Raw genomic sequence first — 21,211 nt, forward strand, 5'->3', positions numbered from 1 at the left:
AAGGCGTGAAATGGGCTAACGATAGGTACCTTGTAACAGACCGCCCATCGCGATCGGGGTTTCCGACACACCGCTTATGGACACCTTTGGAGCAAGCCTCAATTTTGACACGCGAGGATCCCAGTATGACGACGGTCTTAAATCTTCATTACAATGTTGGCCACTAGTTTGAATATGCGGCTCCGGGCCAAAACATGCTTTGGAAGAAAGTACGGCAAGTAAAAGATAGATAATTAACCTCATATACCCCTCATTTTGCCGCCTGGACTCGGCCCCCAACCAACATTCACACGGGCAAATTTCGACTGGATAGCAGTGAATACTCATGCATGAACACCTAGCATGCATGACGCGGTCAGCTAAACTATCGAGAGTGGTTCCGCCCATCGCGGCTCTAGAACACACGGTATTCGTCGATGCTGACTGTGACGTGATGTATCTACATCCTCGATGATTCCCATATCGCCATCCTTAGCAGCAGCTGTTGCCGCTGATGAGCTGTCAATCAACTCGTCATTGATTAGATGGTCTGAGCTGAGCCTTCCATGGCGGGTTAGGATGCGATGGGACTGCTTGCCACGATCACAAATGACTCGCGACCCGGGCTTCGCGATACGAGTTTATCTCGATCGATAGGAAGTTTTCACGAGCAAACAACTGTTACTGATCGTTCACCCTATTTTCGTGGCGAGGAACAAGCATCTGGTAACACTTTGATTGTGATTACGTCGAATCATCTGCTATTCTACGTATTAGATTGCCACAGGCGAGTTTCTAGTTTGCTGTTTACCGGGGCTTAGTGTGAAGATAGAATCTATTAGCCAGTGCCATCGGTGAATCACAAAGAATATTATAAGATGACTTCAAGGGATATCGGACGTCGAAACTGAGCCCGATTGATCCATGCTCATTGTCTCGGTATAGAGTGCCCGCTTGAGAGACGGCCATAATCAAAATCGAACGCGTCAGCAAGCCCAAGGATCCAATCACGTATCGTCAGAAGCAATGTGCACGGCTGATCCTGACCCCTCTTCTCTACGACAAATCAAAGTGACTGCGACGTCTATACGCGGTGATTGATTAACATGCAGATTATAGAATTTCATGTTAGCTAGGTGCTGTTTCGATGCTGATGTGGTGCAAACCTGAAGTTGTTTCTGGCACTAGTGCTGCTCTCCATTCTCCGCAGTTCCCAGTGATATCGGAAAGTCCGCGCTCGGAAGATCCGGGCATGATGACCCCGCAAATCTTACTGTTGTCCTTCAATCTCTCCGTCGTCAACAGTTCCCCCAGTAATTCTGAATACGGCCGACGTTGCTGCTTCACGAATTCCCCGACCTATCGAATGTAGTGTCCGTCCCTCACTCTTGGAAAAAAGGAAGCTATCTGGAAACTCCAAACAGCGACGTCGCTCGGTAGCTACAGTCGGAGTAAAGTGAAGGTACCGGTCTTTCTCTGTACTTAGTTAAATCCGGTTACATTTTTTTTACTCGACAATGTCACCCTCGGGGATTGCTGCTCCTTATTTTGGGCTGATAATCGACAATGTTGATGTTACCAACGGTCAAACATTCCCTGTGTTGAATCCTATCACCGGTGCCACATTGCACGCCGCACCAGCGGCAACAAAAGAAGAAGCCATCCAAGCGGTTGAAAGCGCCGGGCGGGCTTTCGAGACATGGCGAGACACCACGCCTATTCAGCGTCGCGAAATTCTGAATAAAGCGGTGCACATCCTACAGGAGCGGAAAGATGAGCTCGTTGGAGCTATGGTCAAGGAAACGGGAGCAAAGCCCAGCTGGGCCGAGTTCAATATCAAGACTGGAATTCAGTTTGTAATGGAAGGCGCAGGCATGGTCACACAAGTGAAGGGCGAATTGCTGCCTAGTAACGACCCAGGCATGTTTCAAGCTCTGGTGATGGAAGACACCGCTTGCTGACTGATTTTACTTAGGTACCATGGCGATGGTGTTCAAGGAACCTTGTGGTGTCGTGCTAGGCATCGCTCCCTGGAACGCACCTATCATTCTCGGCATACGGGCCTTTATCACACCCCTCGTCTGCGGAAATACCTGTGTCCTCAAAGCCTCTGAGTCAAGCCCCTACACCCAATATCTCGTCGTCGACTGCTTCCGTCAAGCGGGTCTTCCTGCTGGCGTACTCAACTTCATCTGCTGTCCTCGCGACTCTGCCGGCTCAATCACGGAGGTTATGATTGGGCATCCCGCCGTGGCAAGAGTCAACTTTACCGGTAGTACAGCAGTGGGACGAATCATTGGGAGCCTGTCCGCAAAATACCTGAAGCCTGTGGTTTTGGAGTTGGGCGGCAAAGCGCCAATGATTGTCTTAAAAGACGCGAACGTGGAGGAAGCCGTCAAAGCTGCAGCTTTTGGTGCTATGCAGCACCAGGGCCAAATCTGCATGTCAACTGAACGAGTCATCATCCATCGGTCCATTGTGGGCAAGTTTCACGAACTCTTCAAGGCCAAGATCGATTCTTTATACGCGAGCGACCCTTCGTCAGATCCATCGGCTCCCCTTGGCAGCCTCATCAGTGCCGCTGCAGGCTCTCGCATCCATGATCTCCTCCAAAACGCGCTCCAGCACGGTGCTACCATATCTGGGGGGCGAGTGTCTGTCTCCGGAGCAATTGTGCAGCCTGTTGCTCTTTCGGGCGTGACCAAGGCAATGGACTTGTATCAGCAAGAGTCGTTCGGGCCGGTGGTGACCTTGTTTGAGTTCGATACAATCGACGAAGCCGTCACGTTGGCCAACGATACGGAGTATGGACTGGTGGCATCAGTATTTGGCACTGATATTTTGCAAGCCCTCAAAGTCGCAAGAAGGATCAAGAGCGGCTCTTGCCACATTAATGGACCCACTGTCCACGACGAGCCTCACTTGCCGCTAGGAGGTCAGAAGGCGAGCGGATATGGGAAATTCGGTGGGAACGCATGTATCAATGAGTTCACCGAGGATAGAGTGATCACGATAGTCGGCGAAGGGGAGCATCGCTTTCCAATTTAGAGTTAGACTGGAAGACCGATCAATGCTAGGCGAGTATGCAAATGACCCTGTCTTATACCCTATACATGTCCGGAACCTGCCCTGTTCTGATTCCCTTGCCCCCTTGTTCATCCCCGGTGGGTGTAATCATGATCGATAAGAGAGTAAGTAGTCTTCGGCTTATCCAGTACTTTCGACGGAAAAGGCCTGGTCGTCTTGGGTATTGCGGGTCTAGTCCACGGCAACCTGTTGGCACAGATGAGCTCAAGCGAGACCTGTCGATTTGGTGGACACATTGCACGTGTGCAACAATGTTCCAATTGTAGGGCTCGTCTCGTATCGAGTACATACAAGATAACTATGTTCTCTGCACGCAAGCCCAACTATGCGCCAGTCGGTGGCCCGATGCACGCGCGATTTTCTCCTTGGCTTCGCATGGGATGGGATCAGAGGAGATAACCCAGAAATGCCTCATCGCGCAAGCGAGATTCTTCGAGCTAAAAAGCCGGGGTCTGCATGCGAGCGACAACAATGACCTGTCGATAGGAGCCCACGGGTCCGTGATCCTGGATCGTGGAAATTATACGATGCGGCCAGCGTGCGCGCGGGCCAAGTGCACTAGCTATCCAGAATAGACATAAACCCTTGCGAACCAACACCCGCTGTGGGTGATAACAAAAGAGCTAGGTCCCTGTGCTGGTGTGTGACGACCTGCATAAAGTCATTGGGAATGCGGGCCGTGCTGGCCGGTGGTTGGCTGACGAACGCCTCGGCGGCTACAGGGCATTTGGTTTATTTTTGTCGCGCCGATCGCTGCACGCGCTGATTGGACTCGATGTTGCTCCACTCACAAAACAAGGTGGGCCAGAAGCAGCGATTGGACAATGGATGTGTGATTTACTAAGATTAGCAACACTGCTGCAGCTAAAATTACGGATAATTTGGGAGCTTTCTATGCTGAGATATCAACGTTGGTGCGGGGAAGATGATGTTGGACGATTGTTGGTGTTCTCTCCTGAAAGAATTATTATATCAGGGCTCTTCGAGTCGGAGTCTCTACGTTCCTCTGCTCAACCTGGGTTTCTTCCAGTCAAGTGGCCTCTCTCGAAGCCTTCTGGATAGATCTATTGAATATATTCCCCTATTGTGTCTGGTGATTCCACACCATCTAGTATCATTTATACTACTATCCGCAATGGGTGTTATGCGCTTTCCTCGCCCGGCGGGCATCTATGTCCCCAGCTCACCCACTCGCCTGCTCACCAACGACATGATTTCTCCTCCTCTCTCTCCAGACTTCAACTTCGACTCTGAAGTCGTGCTGCCATCTATCCTCCCGGCCCTCGAGTACATATCCTCCAAGCTACAGCAAAAGACCATGCATGTCACACTGCTAGTCGGTCGCGGAAAGCCATTCCCAACCGGCCAGCCCTCCGACCTCATGATCATCCCCATCACACCTCTCGACCCTCCCTCATGGCGTGTGCTTGAACGAGCCATTGCTAAGGGTGCTAAGAAATTCTCGCTCGGTAAAAGCTGGACCGACGCGCTCAGTCGCAGCCAGTATGAGCGCCATGCAAACGAGTACCTTGTACAACAATCCATCCTTCAGAACGAGGTCATTTTCAGCCAGGAAGGCTTGACGCTGCTCAATATGGACCGCATCTATATCTTCAAACGGCGACTGTGCATTCTCTCAACTCGCCCCTTTTCCCGCACAGATGATCAGTCCATGACATGTTGCGTGCAATTGCTGCACCGCATCATCAAAGACTTCCAAGGCCGCCCCTTCAGCAAGGCCTTTTTCCACCGCGTCTATGAGCAATTAGATGTTAAGGATAATCTGCTTGCTGCAGTTGCAACGGCCTATAAGAACACTCACAAGCAAGAAGCCATCATACTACCGTCGAAGGCGAAGGCTGAACATTCTCGCAAGTCACCGGTCCATACCGCCCCGATTCGCACCGTGCGTGTTCGACGCCAACCCCTGGCGAAGGCAACCCTCCCCAGATCAAGCACCGCCACCAAAACATTGCCAGCAAAGCCATTCCCTACCAAGGCAAATTCACCGAAGACAAATCCCAGCCCTGTCAAAGGAAGTCCCCTAAAGTCAAGCACCATGAAGCCTCCTTCCGTCCGGCGAGGACCGAAGACGCCCCTCTCGGCGTCGGATGTTACCCCAATCACTAGGAACGAGTGGAACATACTTGTCGCCCAGGATATTCGGGTGCAGCCAACAGTCACCAAATGGACTCCATCGCCGACTGTGTACGGCATGGCATGAAGTAACAGCTTCCTAAGCATTGACAACCCATTTTGGGCCTCACGCCCCACAGCTCGACCAGAAGGTTACCTTTGGACTGCCTGCCCGGCTCCTCATAAGGACCGCCGGTGCGCGTTGCTTGGGCGCCCGCCAGTAGTCGTGCTAGGTCTGCAGAAGGCATTCATTGGGATGGTACTTGCTGCGGACATCTTCACTCAGGCCAGGAGATCCCCTGCTTATAGCGATTCGGTTGAACAACACATCGTTGACGTGAGGTCTACACTAGTGAGGAGGGATGCAGTCCAGGCTTTCGGCTTACTCGAATGCCGAGTGTCGCAGACATCGGCCTTCAAGACATGCAGCCGTCAAAGCCCCGAGATTTGCCCCATGCCATATCCTACTCCCAGCACCGCCTGGGAGAAGAACTGTGTCATCTTGGCAGGTTGAAACAATACCCAGTCGAAAAAGGAATCCATTCCATACGGAGGAAAAATTTAGTTAATGATGGCGATTACCTGTGAATGTACAATAATTTTATTCAAAATCGATCATTTCCATGGTCTACCTCACAACGACCAAAAAGGGGTTTGTTTTTGATTAGGAATTAGAGATACGGGCTCTACAGTATTACAGTCAACATCAGTAGATTCAGTTGAACTTATCTCTTCTAATGCAGAAGTCAACTGCTTTCCAGCTTCCTATCCTATACTTAGTATTATCTGACAGAAGGGCCGGACCGAAGTGGTTGGTCTTGGCGGCCTGAGTCCGCTGAGCGGCCATCCGGCCATACACAGAACCGGCAGTGGGCAATATCGAAGGGGCTCCCGGCGCCAATGACGGAGCGGAAATCGAGCCCCAGTGGGCACATTAGCACATCAGAACGGACGCTGTGAGTAATTTGTCTTTGCTATCAGCACTCGGCGCTCTCCGCTACCCCGCCATGTCACGTGGTGATTCCACCGCACGGTCGAGAGCATACCAGCAGTGCTACTACAGTCTGTCGGACTCCCAATGTTCGACAGATCATCCCTTACCTTAAGGCGTGGCGGACGGGTCTGAAACTAATTGTGGGGTGTCTTCGGCCTCGATACGTGCCGTCCCATTGTTGCAACACCAGAACCCGTCCAGGAACTGGCTGGTTTCTGCCCCGCCAAGCGGATCGAAGCTGTAGAGTACGGAGTACTGGTGAGGGGCCTTGGCGACGCGACGGAGCGGCGGCCGATAAGACCAGACCGAAAAATTTTCTTGTTGCAGTCTATAACAATTTAGTTGTCTCCTGGTCGTTCGAAAGCATTGGTTTCCCGCTCGGGTCCAGTTCTTCAATCTGGAAACAGCCCGGGAGGGGAAATTGATACGTTGACCCACAAGGCGAAACGGACCGGAAACATCTCCATCAAAAGGAGCCGCCCTGAGAATGTCCTCGGTTATAGAAGATGCGCCCGCAGACATGCGGCGCTTCGATGGCGACCGAAAATGGAGCTTGAAGCCACTCATTCAAAAGGCTGAACGTCAACACCAGCGTTTGCCGGGAATTAGAAAGATTCCTCTCCGTGCGATTGCCATTATCTTATTCATTGCCCTGTTGAATGCGATAGTGTGGATTGCAGCTGCGATTGTGCTAGTAAGTCAGACGTTTCTCCCGGTGCCTTCAGCGAGTACGAAATGGGCTAATAGTCTATAGCGCTACCACCCGTATGTTGTATCACTCTACCATCTCCATATGGGCACAACCCTATGCCTATCTCTCCCCAGACTAATACCATCTCAGGTCGTTGGTCTCCACGTCCGTTCTGGCCTATACACTTGGTCTGAGACATGCCTTCGATGCCGATCACATCTCGGTATGTCATGATATGAATCCATTCATGTAGAGCATGCAGTACTGACATGCAAATGGGCCATTGACTTGATGACCCGAAGACTGCTCGCGACGGGACAGAAGCCTGTTACAGTGGGCACCTTTTTCTCCCTGGGACACTCCACGTGAGTCCTCATTTGCCCTATGTCATCATCTCCCTTCTAAACGGGACATAGGATTGTGATCATCACCTCTGTCGTTGTGGCTGCGACAGCTGCCGCCGTCTCCTCGCGATTTGACAGCTTCAGCACTATCGGTGGTATTATTGGTAGCTCTGTCAGCGCTGTATTCCTGATCTTGCTCGGGATTATGAATGCCTACATCCTGTACAAGTTGGTCAAACAGATGCAAAAGGTCTACAACTTGCCCGAGGGCCAAGAGGACGAAGCATGGAAAATTGAAGGCGGAGGCATCCTATTTTCCATCTTGAAGAAGATGTTCAAGCTGATTGACAGGTCAGTCGGAACCCTGAAGCGTGAACCACCCAACTGTGCTGACATTATCTTAGACCATGGAAGATGTATCCCCTCGGCGTTCTGTTCGGCCTGGGCTTCGACACCTCGTCAGAGATTGCGTTGCTCGGTATCTCATCGGTCGAGGCTACCAAAGGCACCTCTTTCTGGGTGATTCTGATCCTTCCGGCACTGTTCACCGCGGGGATGTGTTTGCTCGATACCATTGATGGAGCTCTTATGTTCTCTCTGTACATCCAACCCTCCGCGAACTTCCTTCCGGCCAAGCGGAGCAGCACCACCTCGGAAACCTCGGCCGATACTACTGGCGATGAGTTGCCTCAATCACACGACAATCACCGCGACCCCATCGCGTTCCTGTACTATTCCATCGTGCTCACCACACTGACTGTCATCGTCGCCATCGTGATTGGCGTAATTCAGCTGCTTACCATGATCCTGAATGTCACCAATGCCAAGGGCAAGTTTTGGGACGGTGTGCAGACCGCAGGAGACTACTACGACATCATCGGCGGATCGATCTGTGGCTGCTTTCTGATCTTCGGTCTCCTGAGTGTCGTCTTGTACAAGCCCTGGCGACGATGGATGGCCCGTCGCCATGGACGACCTGTGGTCACTGACGAGGAGGGGTATCAGGATGATGCCCCTGACTCTAGCGAGGAGGGAGGTGTTATGGTGCACGAGGCCCGTAGCGATATGCAGAACTCGCAGACTGAAGTGGTGGGGAAGGAGTCGTCATCCCGCGTTGCAGTAAAGGAGACTAATGAGCGCCGCATTGAAGAGGAAATCATTTAGATTTTACGTGAATTGTACCTGACTGGCTTAGGATTGCAACTCCTGCACTGACAATTGGTCGTGATGTCTCTTTTGGAACATCGCGCGCCCGTCACAGCTTCAAGATGGAACCGAACCATATATATTCAATCCACATACTCAACCGACTAGAATCCCCTGCCCTTTATGTCCAAATATAAGCAACATTTCATAAAAATCACAGTTTCCCCGCAAGATTGCCCGAGCGTGTGGATGATCAACAAGGGGTATACCCATTGTGGCCTCAGGCATCCAGGCAGGTGACGTCAGGCAAGAATCGCTCGTGTTCTGCATGTCACTTTCTTCTCAGTCCAACAGCATCCCATGAGGAGATCTAGTCGTCATGTTGCCCTAGCATTCCTCTTCTATTATTCCAACCTTCATTTTTGGTCCATTCTGCCTGTCGCACTTCCTTGGACCATGCTCGGGCTTCTACTCCTATCGCGCCCAGCGGTAGTGATTCGGTGAGACCCGAGTTACAGCGTAAGCTACATTACGCCATTATATATACCATGCGGCTGCATTTCATATCCGCAAATATCGTTGAAGTTAAAAGTATATATTATTTCTATTCCCGGGATGTCGAATCCCTTCTTCGGCAGCTCATCTCCGCATGAGCCGGCGGAAGAAACGGCAGAGGAGACGATATTATCAGGGCAGCCCGTTATCTTCGTCCTACCTACTCATTTGGCTTTGGAGAAGTTACACGACACGGAAAATCGCCTGGTGCAATATGGCGGTAAACTCACCTATGACATTGCAGAAGCTAGTGTCATCTTGGGGAACATTGGCCAGAAGAAGAGAGCGGCGCTAGAGCTGCGTTCGCGGGGAATCTGGACGGAGGAGATACCAATCACGTTGACATCACCTTCAAAGGTATCAAGGTCAGATCAAGAGCCACCGGTGAAACGAAGAAAGATCTGTGTCGGTGATTCAGCAAGCAATACAAGAGTTGAGCCTGTTGATCTCAGCACAGAGTCGGAATCTGAGGAAGATGGGGTCAGGAGTCGACATGATACGGGTCAACACCTAGTGCAACCAACGAAGGAGCCTACAGATACAGTTACTCTTCTCAAGCTGGAATGGCTGGACAACTCAATCACCGCTGGCAAGGCTCTTCCTTGGGATTCATTTGTGGTCTACAGGGGCAAAAAGACCGCCCCTCCTACCTCGGCTCGTCCTGCAACATCGCCTTCACACAGAGCTACCAGCGGGATCATTCAGCGTGCGAAAGGGGACGCGGCTTCACAGCCTTTACCGGGTCCAATGGACCGCTTCCATACTCGCAGATCCAAGGAGCCCTCTAGTGGCAGCAGCAGCCAGCGACAGCCTCCAACCTTGTATCGTGAGACAACCTCGGAACACGATGAGGACGTTCCCCCACCACCCCAGCCCGATTGGGTTCGAGATCACGTCCTGTACGCATGCATGCGCTCAGCTCCATTACATCCGCCAAACGAAGAGTTCATCTCTCAGCTCGTGAAGATCCGACGCATCCGGGAACTCACACTCGACGAGATCGGTGTGCGAGCGTACAGCACCTCCATAGCGGCAGTAGCAGCATATCCGTACGTCATTCGTCGGCCAAGTGAGGTGCTCGCTCTCCCCGGCTGCGAAGCGAAAATTGCAAATCTCTTCGCGGAGTTTCAGCAGCATGGCGGCTGTAACCACACCGATGACAACGGGAACATCGCCGCTGCCAACGATCTAGATACCGACCCTGTTTTACGCGTCCTGAACACCTTCTACCTAATTTGGGGGGTGGGAGCCAAAACCGCCAGAGACTTTTACTACCGCCGCGGCTGGCGAGACCTTGATGATATCGTCGAACACGGATGGAACTCCCTGTCTCGCGTACAGCAAATTGGCGTGAAGTTCTACGAGGAATTCCTAGCCGGTGTTCCTCGGGGGAGTCCGAATCCATTGCCGAGATTGTGCGGCGACACGCGAACAAAGTCCGGCCCGAAGCCAACGACAAAATCGAGTGCATTATCGTCGGTGGCTACCGCCGAGGCAAGGAGTTGAGTGGCGATGTGGATCTTATACTAACGCACCACGACGAGGAGATCACCCACGGCCTCATTGTCGACGTTGTTGCCAGCCTTGAAGCAGAGCTCTATATCACGCATACCCTCTCGCTGCATCTAACATCTACACTACGCGAACAACAAACACTGCCATTCCGCGGTGATGAGACAGGAAAGCACTTTGACTCCCTCGACAAAGCCTTGGTTGTTTGGCAGGACCCAAACTTTGACGACTCCGACTCTGACTCTGACTCCACAGCCCTGCAAGGTGCAAGCACGCAGAAGAAGAACCCGAATACCCATCGACGCGTCGACATAATCATATCACCTTGGCATACAGTTGGCTGCGCTGTGCTAGGGTGGTCTGGAGACACCACCTTCCAGCGGGATTTGAGACGGTACGCAAAGAAGGCACATTCGTGGAAGTTCGACTCCAGTGGTGTGCGTGAACGTACTACTGGGGGCCAGGTGGTAGATCTGGAACGCGGTGGGGAGACTTGGCAACAAAGGGAGAGGTTGGTCATGGAAGGGTTAGGAGTTGGATGGCGACCCCCGAGGAAAGATGTACTCGCTGAAGAATGTTTCCAATCAGCCCGATCCTATTCTCCTTGGACTGGATTTCTGCTCCGTCTGGAGCTGGATATACATATAGTCTACGATTTGATCTTAGGTTGTTCTCCATTTCACCCGCCACCGTAACAATGAGCTCTGATGTAATTTGAAAGGTACATACCGGATTCATAGTTGAAATGAACGTCATTCCATCAGGGCAGGCGAAGAACACGAACTGGCGACCGAATGTCTCTGAAAGAGGCGATCAGATCATCGGGTCACAAGCGAGGCCGAGAAAGCGGGATGATAGTGGGAATGGAGACGGTTATAGAGAGGCGGGTCCACCTTTGACTTGGTCGTGGCCCGGAGAGGAGTTCGAAGTGCCTAGTGTTGTGGTAACCCCAAATGACCAGATGACGAGCGTTGATATTGCTTTGCGCAGGCAAATGCAGTGTTACGCGGGCTTTCCCGGTCACTGTCGCTGTCCCAGTCGAGTCGAATTTCGGCTATTTGATATATGCTCCAGGTGGCTGGCGTGCATTCTTGCATTCTTCCACGTAAAAAGATCTTACATCCTTCTGTCCTTGAGTGATTCATAGTTTTCCCCTAAGGACCATGAATCGGGCGGTCGGAAAAACATAACTTATACTCAAAGCCAAAACGAGAGGGCTTGAAGGTCGGTCTGTGGAATCATGTAGCGTGAAGTCCTAATGTCCGAACTATCGGCAGTTATCGGTGAATCGCCAACTGAGAAGATCACAACAGTATATATTGCCCAGAGAGATATCGAGAGGGAAAATTGTGTCAAAAGTCAGGCATTTGCCTAGTTCATGTCCAATTGAAAACGAAAACATCAAGCTAAAAACACATCACATCAACAAGATATTATGTCACAGCCTTCGCCAGCCAGCTCGCATAGCACAGCTGCACAACCAGGCTGGAAGAAGTAGAAAAAGAATAAAAAGTACAGAAAGGTACATCGCTACGAATATCTCGGTATTCATGCAAAAAAGGGGGCGCACAGGGCAAGGAATGGAGCTTAAGAAAAGCAACATCGATCATAATCCCGGATTCCTGGAACTCGCCATTTCTCCGTATCGTCCACGACCCTGGGTTGTGTCGTAAGCATTCAAGACACGCATTTGACCACCGTCGTCGGCTTGGGAGAAAGCGTAGCCGCGTTGCTTGCGCATGCGCTGTACTTGGCGGACCTTGCGGATGGCTTTCTGGAATTGCTCCATGCGAGGACGGTAGTCCTGAACGTTGTATTTCTGGATCTCCTGGACGTGGTGGTAATGCTGGGGATAGTACATGCGCTTGGCGTACTTCCAGGCAAAATCACGCATGAGGCAGACGCAGGGCAAGACGATGGCCATAAGGTAGAAAGCGGGGGTTTTGAAGAGGACGGGGATGGTGCCGTAGTATTCGTTTGAGAATCCGATGGCTGGGGCAGCAAAGCCGTATGCAGGGAGGAAGGCTAGCCAAAGCAGCATGGATCCAGGAATCGCGATGAAGTGGTATTTGGTCCAGGTGTTGGAGATCAGAGAAGCCTTGCCGAGAACGGTGGCAAGAACGGCAGTGTAAAGTGCCTCACCCCAAACCCAATGACCGGCAACCTGGCCATTCGCGAGAGGTAGATCCCAGAAGAAGATCAGCTCGGAGACGATATAGAGGAGCAGAGAGTGGAAGAAGCCGTTCAGAACCCAGGACCAAAAGCTATGCATCTTGAAAAACACGCCCTTCTGGCCCAGCTGGTATAGCTGGGGATATCGGTCCAACAACCGGGCGGAGACGTACTGATCGAAAATTCCAATGGCGAATGGAGGCAAGACCGTGAAAAGGACGTTGTAGAAGGAGAGAGTCCAAGATTCGTAAATAACCTCTCCAGAGAAGGCGTTTTGAAAGGAATACTGCAAAGGAAGATTAGACTCCGTTTCTCATACGAGCAAAGTGTGTATCTTACCCAAAATTGCGTCATATACAGGGTGATGTTCTTATAGAACGAATACAGAATGACCCGACTGATGCGAGAATAACTCCAGGCACCGTGAACCAGAAGCAGTTTTCGGAGAAAACGGAATTGACCGATCGCAACATCGGCGGATCGAGCTGCCTGGAGACCTTCAACACCACTGATACCGACACCAACATGTGCTGCTTGAATCATAGACACATCGTTGGCACCATCGCCGATAGCCAGAAGCAAGGACTTCAGATGGCGCTTGACAAGCTTGACGACCAAAGCTTTCTGGAGGGGAGACACACGACAACAGATCACAGCCTTGCACTGGACAGCAAGGTCAAGGAGCAGCTTCTCCATGTCCTTCTCCAAAGCGAAGGTCAAAGACCTCCCATCGATGATCAGAGCCAAGGGTTCAATATCGCCAGAGGCAGCTTGACTTTTGACCGCGTCCAATTTTTGTTGGAGATTGGAGCGCGTCGCTGCAGCATTGTCCTCATTAATAATGAGAAGGGTCATGTCCTCCGAGATAAGCTTGCAAGACATGCCAATGTTAATCGCAGTCTCTTGTCGGTCACCGGTCAGAACCCAAATTTTGATTCCAGCAGTCTGGAGCGTATGGATGGTATCCGGAACGCCATCTTGAAGTCGATCCTCAATGGCAGTGGCACCTAGTAGATACAAATCCTTCTCGATCAACTCGGCAGCCTTGTCCAGCTCATCGGCACGATTACCGCCGACAGTAGTGTTAGCCTTGTCGAAAATATGGTACCATTGTTGATATTCATCCTCTGGAATCTCACGCATGGCAAGACACAGCGTCCGAAGACCGTCTGAAGCATATTCTTCAAGGTGCTGAAGAGTGGCCTCGACGGTCGGGTTGTCTGGGTGCAACCGCTCAAGGATGACAGTGTCAGCGCCCTTACAGTAGATTCGGACCTTGCCGTCTGGGCAGCGAAAGATGGTCGACATTCTCTTTCGCGTCGAGTTGAACTCGCACACGGCCAGCAACTCATACTCTTGTTCCACACCATTGGCTGTGAAAATCACTGATCTAGGCTTGCGGTTGGTGAAGCGATAGCCTAGCATCGCGGCTCCATCCACCAAAGCGCCCTCGTCGGGCGAAGCTGCCTGGTACTTGATGTTGTTTGGATCATCCCCGTTCCATTCAGGAATCACAGTGTGGCAAGTTGCCAATAGTGTCAGGAATTGCTGAATAGCACCCTGGGAGGGATGCGATTCCAGGTTCTTGCGAAGTGTCTTGAAGTCATGAATGCCCATCTCGGCACCGTCTTCTGCGGTGGCCCGTTGGTCTTCTGGGACGTCATCTCCATACTGAATACCAGCAATTGAGCATTGCTTGAACTCCATCATATTGCAAGTCAATGTACCTGTCTTGTCAGAGAAAATGTATTCAATCTGACCAAGCTCCTCGACCAAGGATGAAGTGCGGCAGGTGGCGGGCGTGTCGGTTTTGTCATAGTAAATATCGAGATCGGAGTTGATGAGGAATGCTTGGAAGTACTTCACAATTTCAATGGTGACGAAGAGGGAGATCGGAACCAGGTTGGAGTAGAGAACCCAGTAGGTGAAGATGTCCATGAAGAATTGCTTAACGGGATTGACGGATCCGTAGTCGAGATACGCAAGCTTGTTGGACGCTGTTTGACGAATGACAAGGTCACCAACGGAGCTCACGACACTGAGCGCAATGAGAATGCCAACAAGCATCAAAATCTGAATATTGACCATTCGCTCCACGGCAGTTCGCTTAATCGGAGTTGCCGTTGCGTTCCGCATCAACTTCGTCTCGTGGCCAGTGAAAACCACAATCGCGTGAATCCAAGGTGTGTTGCGCAGTGTTGCGCCTCGGAGCAGTAACTGGTCGGGTGCCAAAGACAGTTCCTTCTCGCCACCTCCGGCATTCATGGTCAATGTCGCCTCGTACGTGTACAGACTGCTGTTGGGTTGTTCAGATCGAACGCGTCCACTCACGCGGCTGAGATCACTGGGACTGACGAGATGCGCGGTCTCAGGGATAGCCTGCTTGATCTTCAAGTTGGTCTCTCCGTCCAGATTCGCCGTTTCGATGTAGCAAAGACCCTCGGGCTCAGACGATGCCAGAAGGACCAAATCCGCCGGAAAAGGTTCCTCAGACTCGACTCGAACCACGTCTCCCACCGCAACATCCACCCATTTTGCTTCGTGAAACGAAGAACCTTTCAGAACCTGAGTTTTCGAGTAGTTCAACCCTCTATCCGATATCCGACGCTTGTAGTCTTCTACCAATTCCTTGATTGCAGACACGAGCAACACGATAGCCAGCGGAACGATGGTGGTATATTTGTTTGTCGGAGAAACTGAAGGAATCTGTTGAAGGACGGCGGTGAACAAGAAGAACAGGTTGGCATATTTGGAGAATTGCTCGAAGAGGAATTTCGGAATGAAAGTAATGACGTTGTACTTGGCGGTTGACACGTAGTTGCTGACGAACTTATGTGCGGCGTTTGCGGGGGCGTTATTGACCTGGATTATGCGAGGACCGAGGCTTGCCGGATCGACCTTCCGCCGTCCAAAGATGGATGTAAGATCAGATGCGCGGAACTGCTTTCGCGCTTTCGGGGCGGCAGCCGCGTCACCGTTGCTATCAAGTGTCACTCTTCTCGCGCCGGCCTCTGTTAATGGTAGATCCATTTCCGAGTACTGCGGCCCCATTCCAAACATGTATTTCGCTTTTCCCATCAATCCGCCACCTAACCCCAGGATACTGTTCCGCTCGTTCGCTTTCCGGACATGACTCTCGCTCGGGATCCGCGGTTCGAATGGATCGTCGTAATAGCTTCCACCCTCAGGGTAACTTTGTTGGTCGTATCGAGAATCATATCCATCAAGGTGGGAGTCGTATCTGTGGAGAGGCTCTTGACCGTACGCTAGGTCGGTGTTTGAATCGGATCGATACCCAGCGCTGTGCGATTCTTGAAGGAATCTGCTCTGGGGCGCATTTCCCGAAGCCGCCGGGGGATACACGCCATGTTGTTGTGCTGAGGCACCAATGAAAGTATCGTTGGATATAGAGGGGCGCGGTTGCGCATTATGCTGGTCGATAAACTGCGGAAGGTGTTCGTCGCTGACTGGCGGGGGTTGCCCAGTGTTATAGATCGGGCCCGGACTCGGGCTCGACCTCAACAACAGGTCATCATCGTGACCAGCGGAATGATCCGGCCCAGGAGGCCTACCACTGGCCATGCTGCCGCGGGGGTAGCTGACAGCCTCACTAAGAGCAGTGGAGACGATGCCCCTGAGGCATTGATCAGATCCAGGGAATGACGGGGGAAGATGCGCGCCGCGGAATCTGCAGGGGGGCAGCCAAGCAAGGGAGCAAATTTGCAAAAAGAATAAGAAGTGGTTCAAGAGTGAAAGGGAAGGAAGTGGACAGGCGAGTAAGGATGAGGTGGCTTAGCGGACGGAGGAAGTAACTTTGGGTGTTGACTTGATCGTCCCGCTTTCTGGCTGAGGCGGTAAACTACTGCCAGCCACCGATCTGCAGTAGATGCGGTGCATGCGATATGGAGTAATCCCTAATTATAATTTCGCTGAGAAAAAAGTTCCTCTTAAAACAAAGATCCGGCATAAGCGATTAGATTGGTTTTCACAAATGGTTTACGAGGACCCAGTGCTGGCAGATCGACCTGAAACGATGTGCTCTAAGAATAACTGCTGGCTTCCAGGCAATGGCCGGAAATATATCATCCGCAAGCGACAATTGAGATCTTCTATGAAGTAACGCTAGGTATAATCCGACTCATCATTACCTACCAAAATAACACTAATGGAAGGACGGGTACAGGCGAGGACTATTTATTTTCCATCGGTACCTAGCTAGGGTTTAGGTCACCTATGAGATTTATCTAAGAACTGCACAATACCTATTTGTCTTCATGCTATATCATTGGAATCTGAAAAAAAAGCAATGCGGAACTCCATTCCCAAGGTCGTGAAGGCTGTAGTCATACAAAATATGGTCGTTCGCGTTTGGATTTACCGGTCATTTTCAGCTCGAGATTCTTCTGCCATACCCTTCTTTGCTCGTTTGGCCAGATCAGCCTGCATCACCCGCTCAACCTGGGCATTGATCTCTTTGACCTTCTCCAGAGCAACATTGGACCGGGTCACCACCTCCATCGCATCAACGGGCGCACCCGAAAACTTGGACAGGAAGCACACATCGCCTCCGTTGTTGATTCCAATCACGAGTTCTCCCTCCGACGATTGCTCTTCCTTGCGCGTGGCATCGACAATGATATTGTGGCCCTCGTTGAAAGCATTGAAAGTAATCGACAAAGGCTTATGCGTAATGTTGAGTGCAACCGGTACCCGCTCCTCCACCCCATAGACAATGACCTGGCCATCGCGGACCACAGCATCCGGCCGGCGGAAGTGCTGCAGTCCAGTCATAATGGCAATGCAGGCCGCATCGGTCAGATTGCCATCGTAGTCGAGGATATGCACATCGGCGCGGATACTCCAGCAGCTTACACCCTTGAGAATGCACAGCGATTCAGTATCCAGAGCGTTCGAGCGACGGATGACGCTGTCGAGGACGTGCGTAACGTAGGCTTCGAGCTCATTAGATCTGGAAGACAAAATCGATAAGTTAGCTGAGGTCGCTGAGAGTGCGCCATGTCAATTGAGAGCATACCGGCCGTTTTCCCAGGCGGGCGAGCCCATTGCAGACAATTCTAGATTGATGTTGAAAAGACCATCAAAGGGACGGTCATCGCGGGGCTTCGTGACCTCAGAAGATATGCGGACAACAATGCTAAAAACTGCGATCAGCACTTAAAGGGTCTTGTAGTCATAGCCACGAATAATGGCGCCCATACCTGGTCTTGCCCAGCTGTAGCTTCACATGCCCATATTCATCGCCAAAGGAAAGATTCAATGAACGGAACTGGTCTGCTCCCCGGCCATCAAGGCGCACATTCTCACGCAGAGCTTCGAGAATAAATTCGCGCTCTGCGACTGAGAGAGGAGCTTCTTTGGACATTTTGCGAATAGCACACCTTGGCGAAGAGTCTCTGCGGGGACGGTCAAAGGTCTTTTTTTGGACCATTTTGGGCCATTTTGCCGTTGCTGGCCGCATTACTGCTGCTTGGTGCTGGGTGTGGACCAATAGAGAGGTGAATATGGACAGGCGGTGAGAGGCCGAAGGGTCTCGCAGCGACGTGGATGGGCAGCCTCTGTTCTCCAATTGCTCACCGTCTCACACCAACCTTCACGATGACCACCGGTATGTTTGTTTATCTGTTAATTAAACCATATAATATGGCGAATACTGACGTTCAATAGCTCACAGACCCACATTCGACCCGGTACGGCCACTTGCGACTACCCTCTCCGTTCCCTCTCAGTCAGTAAGAGACTAATTTGATTTGAACAGGCGCAAGGAAAGGAGGCCCTTCGAGGTCCAGCATATCACCAGCGTCTACTTCCAGCACACACTCATTTGAAAGTTCGGTAAGTCGAGGAAAGACTCGGTATGACCGCAACGCGACTGCTAATAATCCCTGAGGCAACCCGGACAAGGCGGTGATGCCGACAATGAGGTCCGCGACCTGCGCGCAGAGCTCTTGAAGGCTGAGGCTGCTCACTTCGCTAAGAAGAACGGTGGTTCTGTCGAGGAGCTCGCTGCCCCCGAGTCGGTTACCCCGAAGCGACAACTGGAATCAGCTGCCGCGGACGCAGATGGCGAAGCTGAGGAAGATCCAGAGGCAAAGCGACGGCGGATTCTAGAAGAGTCGCGCGACATAGATGCAGATTCGGACGGATCAGGAGAGGATAGTAGCGAGGAGGAGGATAGTGATGACGAGGACGAGGCAGCCGAGCTGATGCGTGAGCTGGAGAAGATCAAGAAGGAGCGACAGGCACAGAAAGAGAAAGAGGTGTGTCTTCCTGGAAGATAATCTTGTATCGAAGATGGCATGCTAATACTATGCAGGAGCAAGAACGTGCAGCTGAAGAGCAGGAACAACGAGAAGTCGACATCGCCCGAGGCAATCCCCTACTCAATGCACAAGATTTCAATATGAAGCGGCGATGGGATGATGATGTCGTATTCAAGAACCAAGCCCGAGGTACAGAGAAGAAGGATGGCAAGGAGTTTGTTAACGTGAGTCTATATTTACTTGCTTGTGCGTGACCTGATATGCTAATGTGTCTCTGAATTAGGACTTGCTGCGCTCCGACTTCCACAAGAGATTTATGGTATGTTCTGGATTTCTTTTACTTTCTTTTGTGAATGTATATGCTGACTTCAAATTGTGTCTCTAGTCAAAATACGTCCGTTAAGCATGGCGTCGAGCATCTGCTAGATCACGCCACAACATTCAACGGAATTGCAAGGACCAATCATTCACCTCCATGGCACAAGTACTGAGGGCGGAGGAGCAAAGCTCTTCCTCCCTACAACCCACAAAGCGGGAATCCGGAAAGGACGCCGGGCAGGAGGGAAGCAATAGTCACAACTTTCAAGGAAGTCCCCATCAAATATGGTGTCATTGGCAGGCCAATTTCACAGTCTCGCACAATCCACCAACTGGGCGAAAGATATGATGCCACTTTCGACCAAATCCCCAGTAATACCAATGAAAGATTATTCAGTAACTTTTCAAACATATTCCTTGCCGCTATTTTTCAAGCATTTATTAGACCCTTTGTCGCGATTGTGGTAGTAGACCCAGCTCTCTCCTTGTCCAGCCGGTCTAGCCTCTTGTCTCCTTCACCGCCCACCTGACCGCCCATTATCGCATCCATCTGCCGGGCACAATGGCCAAAGCATCCTCCCCCCGCCAGCTTCGGAAGCTCAGGACAGCCAGAAACCTCAGGACGCACGAGATCCTGTGGATCTTTATCCCGAGATGGATACCCAGCCGACTGCCAAGCAATTGCACCGTCCGTTTGCCCCGATCAATGAGACGCACATGAGTAGACTGGATGTGTCGTCCCTCAAGCAATTTGTACTAACTTGAGCTCTTACCAGACCGAATCAACCAGGACATTTCCCAGCTGCTGCAGCGGTTCGAGAACATTATGGCCACTGCAACTGTAAGATCCGATGGTTACAGATCCATGATATCATTCAAAGCCCTGCTGATGACTTTATATTTAGGTGAACAACCCGAGCCACACCGCCACGGCTGTCGAGACTTATCAGCTGGATGTCGAGTCTACTGCACTGGTAAGAATGCTTCTGGAAGCAGCAAAGACCTGGGTCATCAGATGATCTAGCTCCTTGCTGGGCTCTTCTGCTCTTAGCTTTTCGGGGGGGGGATGAGTGCTGACCATTGTTCGCGGCCCCGCAGATCCGCGCCGGTGAGGATATTTTGAGCTTGACTCGCGCCATGAAAGAGATTTGGCTATTTGGAAAGCTTGATACACTGGGTGAAGACGAGCACGACGTCAAGCGCGGCAAGAAGCTTGAAGAGGATGTCCGTGCGGTTGAGAAGGCCGTCCAGGACGGTACTCTATTGATGCTGTGCCCCGAGACAAAAGAGACATAGAGCGGGTATTTGACCATGAGCTTCATTTGAACTGTATCTTCGGATTACATGGGCGTTTTCCAGCGAGGTTTGGGCGGCGAGAGTCTGGCGTTGGATATCCAAAGGCGTGTACATTTAGGAAGATGGTCTGCTTGTTCGCCTATGCATAATATTATTTGTCCTACAGCTCATGGCATTCAACCGATTCCTTGAAGAACGGTTCGCATTCCCACTCTGGAACTTGGCCCGCTTTACAGCACCCACGGCTCTAGCAAACGCAGGATCAATTGAATCGCAAATCTTGCTGGCATGCGTGGGAGCGGTGGTATCGACGCCATCTCGCAGATTTTAAATCCGACCGAGGACCGTCTTGCCTACCGATACCCCGGAGGCGCAGGCTGCACCCATAAGCTTCTGGGTTAGACCGATCTCGAACTATCGGGCCAACAGCGTGGTTCAAATATTCGTTGTCATAATCAAGAAAGATGGCAGGAGCGCCTGCGCCGCTCAGATGGAAATTATATGCACAGAAAGGGCTGTCGTATGAATCTCAAAGTTGACTCAGAATTGAGTTACCAGGCTCGATTTCGATTGATGCCCTCTTGAAGACCTCCAGAGCAGTGTAATCGAGATGTCGCAAATACACCATTGACGAGATATTGAGTGGAGACGACATTGAGCCTGTCAATCAAACCCTGCGGGGCCGGCGATAAGCTCACGC

At 51.4% G+C, this 21,211-nt stretch overlaps 7 protein-coding genes across 7 annotated transcripts; 5 read left to right on the top strand and 2 right to left on the bottom strand.

The window, feature by feature from the left end:
• Window positions 1-1,496: 1,496 nt before the first annotated feature.
• On the top strand, window positions 1,497-3,027 carry N7482_010445 (aldehyde dehydrogenase; the record flags this gene model as incomplete). Its single annotated transcript, XM_056692569.1, has 2 exons — window positions 1,497-1,887; window positions 1,955-3,027. 2 exons carry the CDS (start codon window positions 1,497-1,499, stop codon window positions 3,025-3,027), a joined length of 1,464 nt encoding a protein of 487 aa, XP_056538526.1.
• A 1,174-nt stretch (window positions 3,028-4,201) lies between these two features.
• N7482_010446 (uncharacterized protein) lies at window positions 4,202-5,290 on the top strand (the record flags this gene model as incomplete). Its single annotated transcript, XM_056692570.1, has 1 exon — window positions 4,202-5,290. One exon carries the CDS (start codon window positions 4,202-4,204, stop codon window positions 5,288-5,290), a length of 1,089 nt encoding a protein of 362 aa, XP_056538527.1.
• Window positions 5,291-6,683: 1,393 nt separating this feature from the next.
• On the top strand, window positions 6,684-8,395 carry N7482_010447 (HoxN/HupN/NixA family nickel/cobalt transporter; the record flags this gene model as incomplete). Its single annotated transcript, XM_056692571.1, has 6 exons — window positions 6,684-6,890; window positions 6,951-6,961; window positions 7,038-7,110; window positions 7,143-7,252; window positions 7,304-7,582; window positions 7,636-8,395. The coding sequence occupies 6 exons, from the start codon at window positions 6,684-6,686 to the stop codon at window positions 8,393-8,395; spliced, it is 1,440 nt and encodes a 479-aa protein (XP_056538528.1).
• Window positions 8,396-8,992: 597 nt separating this feature from the next.
• Window positions 8,993-11,139, top strand: N7482_010448 (type-X family DNA polymerase; the record flags this gene model as incomplete). The annotated part of the gene is given in 2 exon segments (XM_056692572.1): window positions 8,993-10,312; window positions 10,327-11,139. 2 exon segments carry the CDS (start codon window positions 8,993-8,995, stop codon window positions 11,137-11,139), a joined length of 2,133 nt encoding a protein of 710 aa, XP_056538529.1.
• A 911-nt stretch (window positions 11,140-12,050) lies between these two features.
• Window positions 12,051-16,198, bottom strand: N7482_010449 (aminophospholipid-translocating P4-type ATPase DRS2; the record flags this gene model as incomplete). The annotated part of the gene is made up of 2 exons (XM_056692573.1): window positions 12,051-12,902; window positions 12,956-16,198. The coding sequence occupies 2 exons, from the start codon at window positions 16,196-16,198 to the stop codon at window positions 12,051-12,053; spliced, it is 4,095 nt and encodes a 1,364-aa protein (XP_056538530.1).
• A 792-nt stretch (window positions 16,199-16,990) lies between these two features.
• Window positions 16,991-18,095, bottom strand: N7482_010450 (exosome non-catalytic core subunit RRP45; the record flags this gene model as incomplete). Its single annotated transcript, XM_056692574.1, has 3 exons — window positions 16,991-17,585; window positions 17,652-17,771; window positions 17,836-18,095. 3 exons carry the CDS (start codon window positions 18,093-18,095, stop codon window positions 16,991-16,993), a joined length of 975 nt encoding a protein of 324 aa, XP_056538531.1.
• Window positions 18,096-18,232: 137 nt separating this feature from the next.
• Window positions 18,233-20,511, top strand: N7482_010451 (uncharacterized protein; the record flags this gene model as incomplete). The annotated part of the gene is made up of 10 exons (XM_056692575.1): window positions 18,233-18,242; window positions 18,302-18,324; window positions 18,393-18,469; window positions 18,525-18,894; window positions 18,951-19,121; window positions 19,181-19,216; window positions 19,687-19,936; window positions 19,992-20,056; window positions 20,121-20,189; window positions 20,314-20,511. 10 exons carry the CDS (start codon window positions 18,233-18,235, stop codon window positions 20,509-20,511), a joined length of 1,269 nt encoding a protein of 422 aa, XP_056538532.1.
• Between the last annotated feature and the right edge of the window lie 700 nt (window positions 20,512-21,211).

Source organism: Penicillium canariense, assembly GCF_028826845.1.
Source record: "Penicillium canariense strain IBT 26290 chromosome Unknown utg000008l_segment0_segment0, whole genome shotgun sequence".
In the NCBI taxonomy this organism is placed as follows: domain Eukaryota; kingdom Fungi; phylum Ascomycota; class Eurotiomycetes; order Eurotiales; family Aspergillaceae; genus Penicillium; species Penicillium canariense.